At 29.1% G+C, this 19,265-nt stretch overlaps 2 protein-coding genes across 4 annotated transcripts in view; one reads left to right on the forward strand and one right to left on the reverse strand.

Moving 5' to 3' along the window:
- Positions 1-11: 11 nt before the first annotated feature.
- Positions 12-1,373, forward strand: Ppl (glycine cleavage system H protein, mitochondrial). Its single transcript, XM_074245333.1, has 3 exons — positions 12-317; positions 701-844; positions 1,055-1,373. The coding sequence occupies exons 1-3, from the start codon at positions 176-178 to the stop codon at positions 1,282-1,284; spliced, it is 516 nt and encodes a 171-aa protein (XP_074101434.1). The 5' UTR covers positions 12-175; the 3' UTR covers positions 1,285-1,373.
- Positions 1,374-2,130: 757 nt separating this feature from the next.
- The window catches only part of Ftz-f1 (ftz transcription factor 1), a 40,152-nt gene continuing 23,017 nt past the window's right edge, over positions 2,131-19,265 (reverse strand). Inside the window, exons 1-6 of one of the 3 annotated variants that reach the window (XM_074245313.1) lie at positions 14,483-15,980; positions 7,045-7,871; positions 5,458-5,716; positions 5,219-5,319; positions 4,863-5,021; positions 2,131-2,602 (exon numbers count right to left, since the gene is read on the reverse strand). In XM_074245313.1, coding sequence (XP_074101414.1) covers positions 4,875-5,021; positions 5,219-5,319; positions 5,458-5,716; positions 7,045-7,871; positions 14,483-15,425 — 2,277 coding nt within the window. In that variant the 5' untranslated portion in view covers positions 15,426-15,980 and the 3' untranslated portion in view covers positions 2,131-2,602; positions 4,863-4,874. Of the gene's footprint in view, positions 2,603-3,721; positions 3,930-4,378; positions 5,022-5,218; positions 5,320-5,457; positions 5,717-7,044; positions 7,872-14,482; positions 15,981-19,265 lie in introns of those variants that run through there. The other 2 variants (XM_074245312.1, XM_074245314.1) reach the window with 2 other exon arrangements.

Genomic DNA, 19,265 nt, shown 5'->3' on the forward strand with positions numbered 1-19,265 from the left:
TCGGTAATTTTGTCAGTCGTTTGAGTCACGCGGTCTCAGCAACGTGAATTAGTCTCACGTCGTGCTCGTGAATGAAAAACATTAAATTCACGTGGTAGTTACACAATAGTTTATTGAATTAATTCGAATTTAATTGCATACAAAGCAATTTAAATAATTAGATAATTAGATAATAATGGCGCAATTAGTCAGCCAATTAACACGACAAACAATTAAAAATTTATCTTGTGTTAACACGATTAAATACTTGAGCTGTCAGAAAAAGCCTACTGCGCATGAGTATGCCAGAACTATCGCAACGACATCTGTCTTAGCCGGTAATTATAATTTTATAGTTATTTATTCTAAAATAAATTATTTTACACTTTATAAAACATTAATAATTAAAAAAAAAAAATTAATTACAATTGTTACAATCAAATAATACGTTATTTGAAATTTATTTCTTCCCAAATTCGCCATTTTGAATTAAAATTTCACATCAAAATGTCGGCGGATATTTATTTCTCAATTATCTCTTGATTACTTTTGATAAAATTAATTGTAAATAATTTTTTAATTACTTTATCACTCACCTTAATTGTAATAAAAGCATTTTTTTTTTTTTTTTTTTTTTTTTTTTTTTTTATTGCAATTGATTTGTTATTAAAATTTAAAAAAATTTTTAAATATTAATAAACAATGCAAATAATTATTTTAGACAGGTGGTACACAGACAAACATGAATGGATTGAGTTGAATGATGACATAGGTACTGTTGGAATATCTAATTACGCTCAAGATGCTCTTGGAGATGTTGTTTACGCGCAATTACCTGACGTGGGGAGTGTTATAAAAAAAGAAGGTAAGATTTGTGATGAAAATTAAGTTAGCAGACAGTCAAAAATTTTTAAAATTTTTTATATTGAAAAAATTGACAGATATAAAAATTTTTTATGACATTTAAGTTAGCTGTCACTTGACAATTTTTTAATTTTTTTAAACAAATAAATTTGCTCGAAAAAATTTATTTGGCTAATTTAATTTCCATTGAAAATTTAATTAAAAATTGTAGAAGAAGTTGGTGCTCTGGAGTCGGTGAAAGCTGCGTCGGAAATAATAAGCCCGATAACAGGAAAAGTTATTGAAAAAAATACATTGGTTGAAAATAAACCCGGTCTGATAAATACCTCGCCTTACAAAGACGGATGGCTGTTTAAAGTAAAAGTTGATGATGTAAATGAAATCAAGACGCTGATGAACGAAGAGTCTTATGAAGAATTTTTAAAGTCAGATCCTCATTAAACAATAAAATAAATTATAGGATTTATCAATGACTTATTAAAATTACTCTAACTAATTTTTTATGTTAATAAAGATATATTTACAATCAATTATTTTGTTTTTGATGGTATTTGTTTCTACATAATTTACAATTTTTCCAGCGCTCCAACGGCAGTGTAAAACGACACACTATCATTTTTAAAATATGTATTTATTATTTTTAAAATATTAAATATAGTATTTATCATTAATTATACTCTTAATGGTAAGCAATTCGTGGATTAATTATATATATTTTTAATCAAATATATATTCATGTATTTATATATTTATATCTCTTATTATGCAACAAATTTATATTTTTATTAAAAAAGCGTGAATTATTAGAATATATTTATTCTCTTGATAATTTTTTTTTTTGATTCTAATTTTAAAATAGTTTTTTTTTTTTTTGTTTTTTTTTTTTTTTTTAATTTTTAATTTTTAATTACAATGAAATATCATTAAAAAATATTTGCAATGGATAGAAATAAAAATTTTTTTTTAGGTCGAACCTGTAAATTTATTTAAAAAATCTGTTAATTGCAAGAGAAAATTTTTTTTTAGTCCACGTTAAAATATATTTATAATACACACTAGTGCAATTGCAATTTAATTAAATTTTATTTTATTTAAATATTAATAAGACTCGATAAATTTATAGTTGATGATTAATTTGTTCAAAACACTTTCAGGTACTTCCCGGTGCACGCTATTTTTTTTTGTCAAACAAAATCGTTGTAATTTGAATTTAATTATCGCACCATATTTAATTTTAATTGGAAAAATTACTTCATATTTATATATTCATGTTAAAATTTATAATGATTTTGTTGGTTTTTTTTTTTTTTTTTTTTTAATATTAACAATAGACTGAATAATTTTTATCAATCGTCAGACAAATTTAAAAAATTTTTTTTCTAATTGACAATTTCACAAAAATTATCAACTCCATTAATTACAATAATTGATTAATATTATTATTATTAAATATTTTTTTATTTTAGGTACCAATGACCGACGGCTTTTCACAGCTCAGATAAATTACTGGCTCAGTAAAATAAACAATTAATTAGTCTGTGAAAAAATGACTCCACTTATATAAACTCGATAAAATTTATTCCTTAAGTATATAAATATATTTATGAATATATTTATATAATTATAAATAAATATTTTTATTTAAACACTTATATTATTTAACAATTATAATATTTAAATATTATAGGACCACATAAACCTTGCTCCAATGATTCCTTAATATTCGATAATAATAACAAAACTCAATCCGCCACCTAAACTAAAAAAAGAAAAAAAAAATGATAATTATAAATAATTAAAATTTAGTTGCTAATTTTCATCTCTCTTTATTTGTAAGCAACAGAAATATATATATATATATATATATATATATATATATATATATATATATATATATATATATATATATATATATTTATATTTATTAAACTATACACAAAATATTATATAATTACATATTTAACATGATCGTAATTATTTATCTGTTTTTTTTTTTTTTTTTTTTTATTTTTAATATTTTTAATAGTTTTCTTTAACACTATCGTATCAAGTAATTAATTAATTAATAATAATTATTATAATTAAACGACAATCTTATAATGTTTTAAATGATTAAATCTATACAACATAACTGGAATGTGTTAACTAAGTATTTACAAAGTAGCCCTGCTTGTGCAAGTGTCCAAAAAAATGCAAATTTCCTATAATTTTATTATTTAAATTGTCATTTTTTTTTTTTTGTTTTGTATTTAAATCATTAATTATAAACTAATAATTTACGTCAATAAATTGTTTAACAAAAAATAATTCATAAATTTACAGATTAAAGCCATTCTTAGACCTCGTCCTGTTAATTTTTTTTTTTTTTTTTTTTTTTCATGCAATAATTTAAGAAGAAAAAATAATAATTAGATTAAAATTTTATCAGACCGAATAATTAATTTCTGTTGTAAACAATATTAATTTTTGAGTACGAATTTGTAAAATTAAAAAAAGCCGAGGACTATGTCTTCGAATGCTTTTAAGCTTGCCCTCATTAAACGGGACTTTTGACACTTAATATTTTTGAATTGAATTTTTTTGTCAACTCTCCTTATGCCCATTGAATCCCGCTAGCACGAAATGGCTTAGATTAAAAATAATAATAATAATAATTAATAATAAAGTAAAGAAAAAATTAAAATAAAAATAAGAAAAACAAAACATCAAGTCCCGGTTGAAAAACTCATTAAATAAACATTGTTATATACATGGTTTTAATATATTTAGTGGATAAAAATAATAATTATAATTTGATTATTTAATTATTCAGTGAGAGCAAGGCTTCAGTGGTAACACTTAATAATTAATCATTCACTAGATTTATTAGAAAAATAGCTTTGTTTGTTTGTTTTTTTTTTTTTTTTTTTTTTTATTTATTTATTTTTTTATTTATAATTAATTACCTATTTAGACAAAAGTTGCCTGCCCTTTGACCAATAGTTTTTATTTATTTATTATTTTAAAATGTTATTTTATTCATTAGATTTTTGTCTGTCTAAATCACCTTTGTACTGTTTTCAAGGCATCTTCTATAAACTCCTGCGCTATAAAAATAAACCAATAGACAAAAAAACAATACCTTTAATTGTTAATCAAACAACTAATTAAATAATAACAATTTATAATATTAAATAGAGCGAAAAATGTTTTTTCTTTTTTTTAAATTTAATCATCATTCCAGTTTCAATAATAAAAATATCACATTTAATTATAAATTATAAAGAAACAAGTTACGTTATTATTCAAATTAGTTTTAAACTTTCAAATTAAAGTATTGCAATAATTTAATAAACAAAATTGAACGTCATCATTAATGATTGATAATCATTTTACCCGTGATACATCTCTAAAACTTCAACATCAAATATAGAAAATATATCGTAGTTTTTTTATTTCTTATATATATATATATATATATATATATATATATATATATATATATATATATATATATATATATATATATATATATATATATATATATTTTTTTTTTTTTTTTTTTTAAATACTCCTTTGTTTATAAATTTACAATTCCTGCGGTGAATTTGGAAAGAAAAAATTTAAAAATGTACAGTAAAAAATTTTTCGTCAATGCGTCAAAAAAAAATTTTTGTGTTAAATATTTAAGACAAAATTTTTTTAAACAATGACGCAAAATTTTTTACTGTGTGAGCCCCGACTCGATAACCTTTAGATTTATAATGGCATAGAGTGTTTTGTCTGTATTACGGTTGCTTTAATTAAACAATTAAAATTTGAATACACACTCTTACTGATGTATGAGGTACGTTATTGTATTATAATTTTAATTTTATATCGATAACTATACCGGGACTTAAGTGACATTTACAATAAACTGCTGTTATAGTTATTATTAATCTTAATTTTAATAATATTGTTATTGTTAATTTTAGTTTTAAATTTAGATTTAGATTTAGTTTTAATATTAATATTAATAGTGGTATTATTAATATTACTGGTGGATTGTTTCATTTTCTCTTGGCGTGTAACATTTCCATAAGTAAGGTTTGCGTTGGGGCACCACCGTTGCAGTGTTTTTGATAGAGGTGATCTTCACCTCGGCTTGCTACTACGTGAATTTCTGGTAATACTGCCAGTAATTTATTAAATTTATCCTGAAAATAAATTTACATATAATTTAAATTAGTATTTTTCTGATAAAAAAAAAAAAAATTCGAACCCAAGTTTGATAAATTATTTAATAATTAATAACTATTCAAGAGATATAATGAGCAATAATTATTTAAATGATAATAAATATTTAACATAGATGTTAATAAGCTTTTTAAAAAGATAAATAAATAATAATTACCGGTAGGGATGGATAACACGTTAATGTATAATCCAAAAGTGCTTGTTGTACTTGCTCGTGACCCTCTTGGACATGTTTTTTGTTCACCAGGCCTCGTACCTCTAAATTTATAATTATATAAATAATAATTAATATAAATACTGTAACAAATTTTTATTTATTAATTGTTTTTGATAATTATCAACAAATCCATGTTAATAATTTTTTTTTAATAATAATAATTATTATTATAAAATTACCGTGATTAAGTAGCATCAAAAATTTGACACAAATGTAATCTGACAAATCGAATTTAAGTTCTTGGAGTTTTTGAGACAAATCATTAAATAAATCGGTGAGTGAGGGAACACCAAGTAGGCCGAGACAGAGGAGATCAAATTTTTGGCCGTTGTGCAGTGTTGTTTCATCAGGTAAATTATTGTGTAACCTCTGGTGAAGATGATCAAGTACTAGCATATCCGACCACGAATGTTGTAGTAATTTCATTTGGTCATCAACCTGAAAAATAATTTTTTATTTATTCAGCTAAATTTTTGTTAGTATCTATTTTTTGGTAACTAAATTTACCCAAACGTTATTATTATTTTTAAATCAATATTCAATTAAATGCTAATAAATATTATTATACATATTGAGAAAAAAAAAAAAATTGATGGTTAAATTTTTAAAAATAAGGCCTGATAGTTACGATTGTAAATATAAATACTGAGACACGATAGCGCAATCGTTGTAAGAATAAAAATCAACAATGATAAGAAAATAATTCCGGTATTAAAATAATATTGTTTATTTTATTTATTTGGAGTTTATTGAGTAGGCTTACTAGTTGCAATAATAACGTGAGCTTGTTAATAATGTGTTAAATAAAAATAAAAAATATGGTTTCGACCGCTACCAATAACCTAGAAACGGCTGTTGCTGTGACCTAGATATGAGGCGATGCTTGAAATCATTCAACGATTGTGCAACGCGACTAGTTACCTCATGTCCAGAGAGTTCTTACGGCTCACTGGCTCTACTCAATGATCAGCTAAATGTTTCAACTCTTATGTATAACAACTAAATTATTTTTATTTTTATCTTTATCTTTATCATTACTTTACTATTACAACTACTACTACTACTACTACTACTACTACTACTACATTTTTTAAACAAAATTAAACTTTTTAAATATATGCACCGACTATACATGCCCCATATCTATTTTATCTAAATCTATACTCTGTTATTTATTCAGAATGTTAAATGTCAAGTTTTAGATATTTGAATAAACTAATTTTTTTTTTTTTTTTACTTCAATAAGCATTTGGTTGGGACAATTCAAGTTCTTTTTTCTCGGATTAATTGTATAATTTATCGATTAGCTTCAATGCTGCTCTAATTTTCTAAATTTATCGATAAATATATTATATAAATATGTGATAGTTGTAATCTAGCAGATATTATCTGAGAATAAAATTAATGAAGTTATTTTATTTGTTTTTAAAAATCATCAAGCTCAATCATTATTTATTTTTAAGTTTTATCATTACTTTGTAGTCATTAATTGTTTTTTTTTTTTTTTTTTTTTTTTTTTTTAGAAATTGTCATTTTTTTTTTTAATATAAAAATATTATTAGCCGACATCTAAAAATTTTAGTATTATTTATTTTTATTAAAAAAAAAAAAATATATATATATATATATATATATATATATATATATATATATATATATATATATATATATATATATATATATATATATATTATTATTATTATTATTATTATTTAAAATTAAAAATCGCCAATTTCAGTGTTGAAATAAAAAAAATAAAATCATACCTTGAGATCTTTGAAGAAGACGGAATTTCTCGCCCAATCGACTTGCGAAAAGAGATTCTGATCGAGCACTTTGCACATGAGTTCAAATAAATCAACTTCACACTGATTATATGTTTGATTTTGCAGAAGCCCGAAGAGGGAGGCCTGCCATTCGCGGTCGTCGACAGATTGTACAAATTCGCGGATCATCGGACTAGTTTTAAGTGTGGTGGCTGTTGATGAGGTAGTCCCGGAGTTAGGACCGTGCCCTTGGCTGGACTGTTCGCCAAAGTTGAAGGCCTTGGGACTGGAGGTAGTGGAGTTTGCGGCCCAGAGCTTCCCGTCGAGGCTCGGGTTCGGGTTGTACAGATGGTTGCCGCCCGACAACGTCGGCTGCGTCGAAGGCGCTATCAACTGATGCTGACCTGCATTACCACCGCCATTGTTGTTATTATTATTATTATTATTATTATTATTATTATTATTGTTGTTGTTGTTGTTGTTGTTGTTGTTGTTGTTGTTGTTGTTGTTGTTGTTGTTGTTGTTGCTATTGGTGGTGTTGCCGCTGCTGGGCTGGGTGGTGACAAGTCCAGCGGCTACTGCAGCTGGGGAAGGACTCGAGTCCGGTGAAGACGTCAAACTCGAGACTTGAGGTATTTGAATTTCTTGCTTTATGTGGAGAAACGGCGTTACCGCCGACGGGTAGCTTGATGGGTCTCCTAGGCTCCCTCTGATTGTCTGGAGTGCGAGCTGACGTTGCCTTAAAAGCTGTAGCTTTCGCGCTCGGTCTCTTTTATACATAGGTCCGAATTTATTCCTACCCCCTCGCATTCGATCCGCTCGTACCGCTGAAAAAATTATTCAAATTCATTAATTAATCTGTTTTAGATTGCTCAGATTTTATTTTATTATATTGTACTTGATATTATTTAGCAGGAGACCTTGTGACAAGTCAGCAAGGACATCGAAAGCGGAAAACTAGTGAATCAATACGGAAGCGTTGAATTTTAAACCTTATTGACTATGACTAACTTTTAGATGTTTTTATTTATTTATTTAACACGAGGCTGAATTGTTTATAGAGTTCCGGATTTTTACAAGTGTTTGGTATTTTTATAAATTATTAATTAATCGCTCCAATAGATTATAAAACTAGTTAATTTTATTTTCAGATTTGAAATTTGGGCTATCGGGTATTTATAATTATGGTTTTATTATTATATTAGCTCTCTATTATTATACTTTTATTATACTATTATTATTAATGAATTAACTCATTAATCTATATTTATATTTTTAATTATATAGTGTAATAACACAAGAAAAATTAGTCCACCATTTTGCTAAATATTTATTTAAATTTGATTTTTTAATTATCACGAAAAAAATAAAGTAAGCATTTAACAGACCGACTGTTAAATAAATAAATTCCTGGTAATATTTTTGAAGCAGTACTGAATCACGATTACTAATAATTTACAGTGGCGGCCCTGTTGGTACCGAAAAACCCGTAATAAACTTTTACAAAACGTGAGTACGGATTAGCTAACACCTAATAATACCAGTTGAAGATTGAATAATTTAATAGTAATTACATCGAATACCAAATGAAGAGAGCAATAGCAAAAAGTGATAATAAAAATTCACAGCGTATCCTTAAGAACCAACCAAAAATCGATCTAAGCTTCTTTTTTTTTTTTTTTTTTTTTTTTTTTTCGTACATACACTGAATATATAATATCTAATGTACATGTTTTATTGTTACAAACGACCTTGTACATTCTAACGCGTCCTATTTAACGTATGATGATGAGTCAGTATCTGTTTATTTCTTTCTCTACAGTAATCTAGATACTTTTTATTTAAGATTTATAAAATAAACTCAGCTGGATTGTAATAGTAATATTAATAAAATTAATGAATGAGCGTAGTTAGTTGTTAATCGAAATTCAGCGTGGCATATTTAATTGCAAAAAAAAAAACAATATATCATGTGATTAGTCAGGGTACAATGAGGATCACCGGACGTGACATTGACAGTAATTTATTTAAAAAATGATTATTTAAATAATTAACGCGGGAATGGTTAATAAAATGGCAACTTCTATTAATAGGGTAGGCACACGCCGCAAAACCTTTACTTTAAAAACAGCGTTGCCTATTTTCGATGCTAAGCTATACATATATCAGCTAAACTAATGTAGTAAGCACATGCTTACAAATAAAAGTCCGTGTGTGATGAATACAGTAGTATTATTTAAATACATATATTACAATAGCATATAGTGTGTGTGTGTGTGTGTGTGTGTGTGTGTGTGTGTGTGTCAATTTTATTGGTGTTGGTGTGTGCTTGTTGAAAGTGAAAGGAGGTTGAATCGTTCGCCGTCCACTTCTCCCTGTTTTCCCCCCTTTGATCTCCCGGCATATTCCTCCCTCTTTACTCTTTAACCCTCTTTATATCCAATTGTCGCACACACTATCCTCCACTCACAACATTCGCTTTGTTCATTTATTATTATTGTTTATACTTATCTTTAATTCTAAATTATTTTTCTTTAATCTTCAAATCCTAAAATCATTCGTCATCTCTGATTTGTCTTCATTTTTTAAATTATATAATAATTATTTTAAACTACAATTAAAGCCTGAATCAAGATTTTTATTTCAATTTGATGCTCCAATTTTTTAACGAGCAAGATTAGAATATATAATAAAAAATTAAATAAAAGATCTAATGCAATTACAAATGTACTTATTATGCAACATTTTAACGAGCACAATCGCCTACCGGATACTCTATTTTCGTAGAATTAATTCATGACTTTTAGTAGTTTATTTTTATTTTTATAAATAAATATTCTAATGATAATAATTATTTTAAAAAATGTCTAAAAAGTAATTATGAAATATTTTTTTCAGACTCGATACTTTTCCCAATGGAATATAAAAATTCGGTGAAATTAATTTATAAAAAAATAAATCTTTTAGCGTGGGTGTTACACAATATCCACAACTTTAACCTAACCTTTCTCCCCCACTTAATATCATCAGGGCGAGCCATGAGGTAGGAGTCAAGCAGTCAAATGCTTACGATTTACTCTGCCTGCCATGCTTGCTTGCTTTTGCCGGCTCACCCATACACACACACACACACACACACACACACAGACACACACACATACACACATATATACACACACATACACACTCAAATATATATATATATATATATATATATATATATATATATATATATATATATATATATATATATATATATATATATATACTTTATATTAAGACCAAGAGAAAGAACCAAGAAAAATATATATAAAATTAATAGAGTGAGCAAGAAAGAACTAAAGACCCCAATAAGATCCATAAGAACCAGGTATGGCTCACCAGGTCTTACGACATTACACGATAATTATGAAATTCGTAAGTTTCTAAAATAGAGAACCGAGCTAATACTATTTTGTCTCACTTGTCTTCTATTCATTTTATAAGACCACCATTTCGGTATTTAAATTTTATTTAGAATTATTATTCTTTGTATATATAATATATGTCTCAACAAATTTTTATTTACATTTTTACAAAATAATTTTAAATAAATTTTATTTTATTCCTCCTTAACTCTCAGAAAAGTTTCTTACCAGGTAATCTAAGTTTACAGCGTAAATATTTTTTTTCATTTATGATCCTAAGCTTTAAGTACTCTCACTTTTATTGCAGGCTTAGTTTAAACTGGTCTTTGCCTTGCCCGTACCCCGGAATATTTATTTCGGGTAGTTTATTTGTCTAAACGCTTAACAAAAGCTTACACGAGCTCAAAGATCCCTAGGTACACAATAAATAATTTTATTAGGGTGCTCCACAGGGTGTGCCGATGTTTCGTTAGCAAACACGTGGCCAAATTAGTGATTGATTTATGCTTCTGTACTTTTGCCATTTTTTAATAATTTAATCGGTTTATGTCTCAATTTTAAAAAAATTGAACCCTGATAATAATATCGGATCTTTGATAAAAAAATTTTTTATTACTATTTTATGATGAAAAAAATTTTATTAAATATACAAACTCTATAACTTTATTGAAATTTTTTTAGAATTTCTTTCATTGTAATTTCAATAAAAATCTCTGAAAAGATTTTATTTGTCAAAAGAATTATATTTGATTTTACGAAGAAATCTCAAATAAAAAGAAAAAAAAAAATTCTTTATACGGTTCATTTATAATTTTTTTTTAATTTCAAATAAATTCTCCGAATAAATAAATTATAAATTCTACAAAGTGTAAAAAAAATCTTGGTATAAAGATAAAATTTTCAAAATAAATACCTGCACATAAATTTTTAATTCCTTATTGATAAAAGTAGCTTAAAAAAAATTTTAGCAACTCTGTTTTATATTTTGTAAATTTGTTAACTTGTAATACCGGTTTAATGGGGAATTACGTTAGTTAATACTTGTCGTAGCTTTCAATTCGACAAGTTCTGATGCAATAATTATTTTATTCCAAGTTGATCAGTGCGCATCGATCCCAACAATTTTATTTTATTTTAGTTTTTTTATCCGGTTTAATTTTTAGCTCTCAACGGTGAAAAACACAATATAAATTAATAAACCTATCCTAAAGTATAATTCAACAATTAATAAAAATATGTCACCGCAAATACCCACGTGCTATAAAAAATTAAATAAAACGAAGCTTGTTGTTATATTGTTAACAATAAATAACACATTTATTTTATATGTATGTGCAAGTGGTATACATAAATGACGGAGGTGTGCCAAACGCGTCATCGTTTCACTTTCGATAATCGTCGGTACTCTCAACACTCAGACCTGCATTATTTTCTCATTACTCTTAACCGTTCATTCGGAGTGTATACCGAGTATACTCTGTAGCAGTTATAATTCTCAGTAAAATAAAAAGCTCCCTTTGGATAAAATAATAAATGGAATAATTTTAATAATAAAAATAATACAATTGTATTTGTATTTGTAATAGTAATTGTTAAATTTGTAAAATAAAACACTTTGGAAAGTTAACTGGTTGGTGTTGGTATTTCATAATAATTCTGATGACGCTGGCAGCGCCACTGGCGTCTGTTTCTTTTCGTCCAGTAATATAATTACGACAGTACATACTTAGTAAGTATGTATATTAGAGTGGGTCAAAAAAATCGAATAATTTATTTTTGACTTTATACTCTGAAAAATAGGTTCGTAGACACCTAAAAAGAATTCTCTCCAAGTATAAGCTCTTAATTATAACGGGAAGGTCCTCCGCTTTGCGGGTTTCTATTTTTTTCGAATAATCAGATAAAAAAATTTATATCTCGCTTCCAACTGCTTGGAAAAATATTCCGTGGCATAGATTTTGTGAGAAATTGAATGCTTTACAAAAAGGTCTCTTATGACTTTTTCAAAAACTCAACCGATTAAAAGATATTCATAGTTGAAGTTTGGCTATTTTAAGGAAAATATTCGTTTTTATTATGAATTTTATAAGTCGATGAAAAAAATTATTTCGGATTGCGGAACTCATGATTTTGTAGGAAATTTACTGCTCTACAAAAATGGTCTCTTATGATTTTTGATTAAGTGAAGCCGTTACGAGATATTCATCGTCAAACATTAACGAATATCAATATTTCCAGTTTTTGATCAATAATTCGATAAATTTTAATTTAAACTATGAGTTTCAGGAAAATTTACATAAATTTGAGTTTCGATCGATAAAGAAATGTTATAATAAGTTAGATAAAGAATTATTGGAATTATCATTGATTTTCCTTGGAGAAATGCCTCAAGAAAAGATTTCTTTCAAACGTCCTGGTGCTGTTCATCATGCTAGATGGATGGCTAAGGCCATTTATAGTTTGAAAATGTATCTATTCAGAGATGAATTCAAACTCTCTCAGAAAGAATTGCATGGTCTTCGTCATTTCTTTATCTAACTTATTATAACATTTCTTTATCGATCGAAACTCAAATTTATGTAAATTTTCCTGAAACTCATAGTTTAAATTAAAATTTATCGAATTATTGATCAAAAACTGGAAATATTGATATTCGTTAATGTTTGACGATGAATATCTCGTAACGGCTTCACTTAATCAAAAATCATAAGAGACCATTTTTGTAGAGCAGTAAATTTCCTACAAAATCATGAGTTCCGCAATCCGAAATAATTTTTTTCATCGACTTATAAAATTCATAATAAAACGAATATTTTCCTTAAAATAGCCAAACTTCAACTATGAATATCTTTTAATCGGTTGAGTTTTTGAAAAGTCATAAGAGACCTTTTTGTAAAGCATTCAATTTCTCACAAAATCTATGCCACGGAATATTTTTCCAAGCAGTTGGAAGCGAGATATAAATTTTTTTATCTGATTATTCGAAAAAAATAGAAACCCGCAAAGCGGAGGACCTTCCCGTTATAATTAAGAGCTTATACTTGGAGAGAATTCTTTTTAGGTGTCTACGAACCTATTTTTCAGAGTATAAAGTCAAAAATAAATTATTCGATTTTTTTGACCCACCCTAATGTATATATCATGATATGTACATGAAATGTTACCTCTTTGTCTTGCTAAGAGTTAGATTATAGTAGACATAATCGGTAGAGCCTTGAGAGGGCCTAGACCCACTTCTCGCAACACGGTTAATTTTTTTAAAAATTCGCATCAACATTGACAATTGGATATTTTTAACAATTATTACAATCCATAAATAATCTTTCGAGTTAAATTATAAAATTATAAAATTATAAAATTATAAAATAAATCCTCGTATTTTTATTATGTAGAGAGCTTACTTTTTAAACCGCCAAAGAGGCTCCGGAAGTTGTCGCAGTGACGTCATTTACTCGGCTCTGTTCACCGGGTTTACTATGAAAAAAACTAAATAAAAAAAAACGTATCGCCGCACGTACACATGTGTCTTCATTTATAAATACACATGTGGGTATAGTAAGTGTGCGTATGTTGAGTGGTGAATAGAGTGTGAATACCGAGAGAAGCGTTGGCGTTTCGACTGCACGTTCCGCGACAATGCAGCTAAAGATTTAATTTACATTGCAATCGACTTTGTCTTTAAATATTAATAGTTCAGGACTTTTTTTATTTAATTAATTCAGATACTAACTCACCTTGTGTTGAATTTTGTTTATATGCTTTTTTTTTTTTTTTTAAAGTTTAAAATTTCCCGCCATTTTTTAAAAAATTCAACCGCGAAATTTAATTTTTATTAAATAAAAAAATAAATGTTTTAATTTTTTTTTAATTGTCAGTATCATCAAAAATATTAAAAAAAGTTAACAGACATTTGACAATAATAAAAAAAAAAAAAAAAAAATATATATATATATATATATATATAAAATTTATAAACTTGTTAAAAATGTCTGCTAACTTGAAAAAAATTTTAAATATTTGTAAAAACTGACCTTCAAGTTTCATGCCGACCTCAAGGCACTTCTGGAACCTGCAGAATGGGCAGCGCTTTCTCTGAGTCTTGTCAATATGACAAGAGCGTTCTGCGACACACGTGTAGACCTTTTTGTTTTGAACAGTACGTTTGAAGAATCCCTTACAGGACTCGCACGTGAGTAATCCATAATGGTACCCAGACACTTTGTCGCCGCACACCGGACACAGTTCCTCGATAACGTCTTTGGTATCCGGATAGTCCGAGGGGCCGGGCACGGATCCGGTGACGATTCCAACTTGCCCTAGCCCAGGATGGCAAACGTTCCCGGGAGGAACTGCCTGGCCCGTGCTGCCGACACTCTGACCAGGATTCCCCGCGGGGTTCGTCGAGGAGTTGGCCGGCAAGGAGTTCCCGTTCCCGGCGTAGCCACCGGTATCCAGTCCGCTGTTGCTCGCCGAGGAATTCCCTCCGCCTGGGGGAGAAAATAAACAGGTGTAGACTTTTTTGTTGCTGCAGGGGGAGTTGTTGCGCTTGAAAAATCCCTTGCAGGACTCGCACGTCAAAAGCCCGTACTGGTACCCGGACATTTTGTCGCCGCACATGGGACACCGTTCCTCGAGCGCGATCGCGTCGAAGAAGGCCGTTTCGAACCCCAGGACATTTCCCGCCTGGTTCTGGTTTTGGTTCGGGTTCTGGCTCTGATTAGGGTTTCCCGGGCCCTGACTCTGGGAATTTTGGGACTGCTGGCACATTGTCGTTGGGGGACTCTGTGCGCAGCTATTGTAAGAGGAGGTGTACGAGGAATTGTGGGACTGTTGCTGCTGAGGTTGCTGTTGCTGCTGTTGCTGCTGCTGCTGCTGGGCCCCAGTCGGCCCGTGCGGACTCCCCTGGGGACTCAAGTGAAACGGGGACATGTTTAGGGACATCAGACCCGAATGGTGTTCCATGTCCAATAACATATCACCTCTCTTACAGGTTAACTAAATCCCTCGGGTACGACACATGCAAAATTTTTTTTAAAAGTTTTATTATTATTATTAATTTCTATTAATAATTCCGTTTTAATTATTTTGTTTGTTTGGTTACTATTTCACCGCGAAAACCATTTCACAATAGGGGTGAATATTATTTCCGTCCAAATCATTATTATCTCACAGTTATTTTATTTTATTTTATTTAATATATAATATATTAATAATAAATAAAGCTACACGTTAGTTAAATTTTCCTCACTGCAATCCGTCACAGCCACTTCACATAAAATATTATTGTAATAATAATAATAATAATAATAATAATAATAACAACATACACGGTTACACTTAAAATTAGTTTTGGTAATAATTATTATTAACTTTAATAATAAATAACAAAAAATAAAACTATCTAAATATTTATAATAATACTTTTAGATTGATAATAAGTATCGAGTAATAATCTAATAAAGTGATAATAATAAAAAGGTAAAATAATAACAACTAGTCTGAGCACGGATACGTCCTGACGGGTCTAAAATCAGCGTGCGACTAGTTGTCTTTTCGCCTCGTTCCTCTCCTGAAGGGCCCGCCCTCACTCCCACCAATTTAGTTCCCCTAAGAGTGAGCCAGTGTGGTGGTACCTTATTACCACCGCCAACACACCACTACCAACCAACAGCGGCTATACTAAAACACGCTGGACACACATTTACATTATATATATAGATATTTTTTATTCTACATTACACACACTCTTGGTATGTTCTGTAGAATAATAATAAAATACATGTTCAGAGCGAGCCAATAAATTGACAGAAATATTTTTTTATTTAAAATTTAAAGTTAATATTTAAAAAATTTTTGATTTTTAGCTTGCCGATGATAATATCAACACCGATAATGTAAGAATTGTATAATCGAGCCTGAGAGAGAGAGAGAGAGAGAGAGAGAGAGAGAGAGAGAGAGAGAGGATAAGTGAAAGTGATCCAGCGGCGCATGCCAGAGTGCGCGGCCAGGTGCCTCTACTGGCATATCGCGGATAGGAGGACAGAGGACAGAGGATAGGAGGCGAGACTGAGGAATAAAGGAGAGGAAAAGTCACTCAAGTATCTACCTATACGTACATTGTTGTTGTTCGACTGATCGCTGTGTTGATATAATGTTATAACAGTGTAAGTCTAACTGTGTGACTGTGTGACTGTGTGATTGTGTGATTGTGTGAGTGGGAGAGACCACCGAGAGGGGGAGGGAATTGCGAGACGCCAAGTGCGGAGGGTGAAGCTGCACGGGATCCCCGAGAGGGGATGACCTACTTACGGAACCAGGTCTATGTCGGCCGGATAAATATTGTCCGTTGTTACACACCACTTGGAGGAATATAAATGTATATATATGTGAATTTCTCAGCCGAGTGTGTGATGGTGCCTTTACGAAAAGGAAAGTCCGAGTGTGTGTATGTTTACACACTCTCAGATTACTTTCCTCCGTCTCCATCCGCCATTTCTACGCGGTCCACGTGCTCTACCCGACTTTTACTTTTATTTGAGGCCCTAATTCCAATATAATTGTTCTTACTTATTACTTAACGCCTTTTTGTCGTTGCTTTTTGTTGTTACAATTATTATTGTTATTACTTGAGTTATTATTGGGCACCTCAAAGTAATAATCAAAGGGTTACACAAGATTACATCACCGGAGAGATTTCGGAGTCGGAATTTTGGAGCTAAGCTTGAGAAATCGATTTACTCAGAGAAATAAATTGTTTTTTTTTTTTTTTTAATTTTTTATTTGAGATTATTATTGTTAGTTTATTTATAATTCAAAGTTTTCTACAATTTAGTCATAATTATTGAAAATATATTTTTTTATAAATAATAAAATATTTGTTAAATGTACTATAAATATCATGTACAAGAGTGGACTAAGTCGTAAAAAAATAAAATAAAAAATAACACGGGAATAAAATAGCCGTAAGTAGGTCGTCCCTTTTTTCGTCAGACCGCTATACGCGGTCGGGCAAATTTCACTTTGGGGTATACGTATTATATTTTATTATTATTATATATAATACACGTTGCAGAATTATTTGGTGATACAAGAGTGCGAAAAAAAGGTTTCGGGATACGGTTATTACAATTAAGAGAATATGAAGGATTAATTGGAGCAGACAAGAAAAAAATATAAAAATAAGATACTAAAGCAAGATTGAGTTTATTTATAGTTGTAGCAGCAAAAAAAAAAAAAAGTAAATAAAAAATATATGAGAGGTGTTTTGGGTGAAGAAAAAGGATTTTGATAATGCAAGAATTAATTTATCTTTTCAGGTATATTGATTGGAATATCAAGATGAATTCCTCTACTCTTGGAGCCGAGCCGAGGGACTTTGTTGAAAAGGTTCGGGTAAAAAGTAAGTTTGATGAAAGACAGAAAGACAGAAAGACATGGAGGTATGAGGCATGAGGCACGTTAACCGACCGGGCTGTGGCTGATGGGTCAACAGCAACGCCGTTGGCACTCCCCGGTCGTCGTGACGCGTTTTCTCTCTCTCTCTCTCTCTCTCTCTCTCTCTCTCTCTCTCTGTTCACGTAACCCCTCCATCCCTCTTTTTATACTTTATATACACATATAATGTTTAATTGGACGTCTCCGCGGTTTCACTCTTCAATATATATATATATATATATATATATATATATATATATATATATATATATATATATATATATATATATATATATATATATATATATATATTGATGGTAATATATGTGTAGTGAGCAGCAGAGAGTAGCTTGTTCTGTGTTCTGTTCGCGTCAGTCGTGTGACTGCGCTACTCCGAGCTCGGAGGAGGTAAGTGGAAGGGACCCACTGACCCAGTTCGATGAGAACATGACGCAGCCCTGCGACTTACTCGCGGTTACTCTCCAAGCTGCCCATCTACATCTATACATATCTACATCATACATTTATCCTATCCCCTGTGCATTCATCGACCATTTAAATTGCCCGCCATTTTTTATTTTTAGCCAACAGTTTCAGCGAATTATTTTCGAGAACTCTTATTTTTTTATCCCCAATTACTTTTTTTTATTATTTTTAAAAAATTTTTGTATACACTGATAAAATTATGTAACTTCTTAGTATTAATTTGAGTTTTTATGGTAATTAAAAAAATATATTTTATTACCTTTAAATAATTTATCAAATGTCAAAATTACAAATTTTAATAAAATTAATAAAAAAAATAATTTATTTAATTGAATAAATAAAAGTAAGCCGATAATACCGATTCAGACACTCGATAATTTTAAGTAGAGTTTAATTAAGTGGATAAATAAATAAAAATGATAAAATATTAAAATAAATTAGAAAGTTTTTAGTGTCAAAGTTTTTTATAATAGAACCTGGTATAGAAGTTTAAAAATAAATAGACGGCTTAGGCTGGGTTTTTAGCAATGAGCACAGTACAGGCTAGGTATCGACTCAATATCGACGATCGACCAAGGAAATCCTGTCTAGTTTATAAGACGACTATAATAATGCCTGCACCTGAATAATATAAATACTCGGTACTTAAAACTCTTCACTTTATTATTTAGCATTCATCAGATTAAATAGACGGCTATGTCTAGTTAAATGTATTAGACTGCTACATAGCAGGTATTGAGTCATTTAAAAGCTTAAATATCTAACCAGAAGAGGGTCCTTTTATTCGTAAATTAAGATTTTGATCGAAATAATAATGACTAGAGATCGAGAATAAAAATCAGGAGAATTAAATAATACATAATATAAGAGTAGAACATGGAACGACCGAGTATA

The sequence above is a fragment of the Cotesia typhae genome, unplaced genomic scaffold (assembly GCF_013202065.1).
Source record: "Cotesia typhae breed Kobodo isofemale line unplaced genomic scaffold, CoteBio_Ctyphae contig_44, whole genome shotgun sequence".
Taxonomy (NCBI): domain Eukaryota; kingdom Metazoa; phylum Arthropoda; class Insecta; order Hymenoptera; family Braconidae; genus Cotesia; species Cotesia typhae.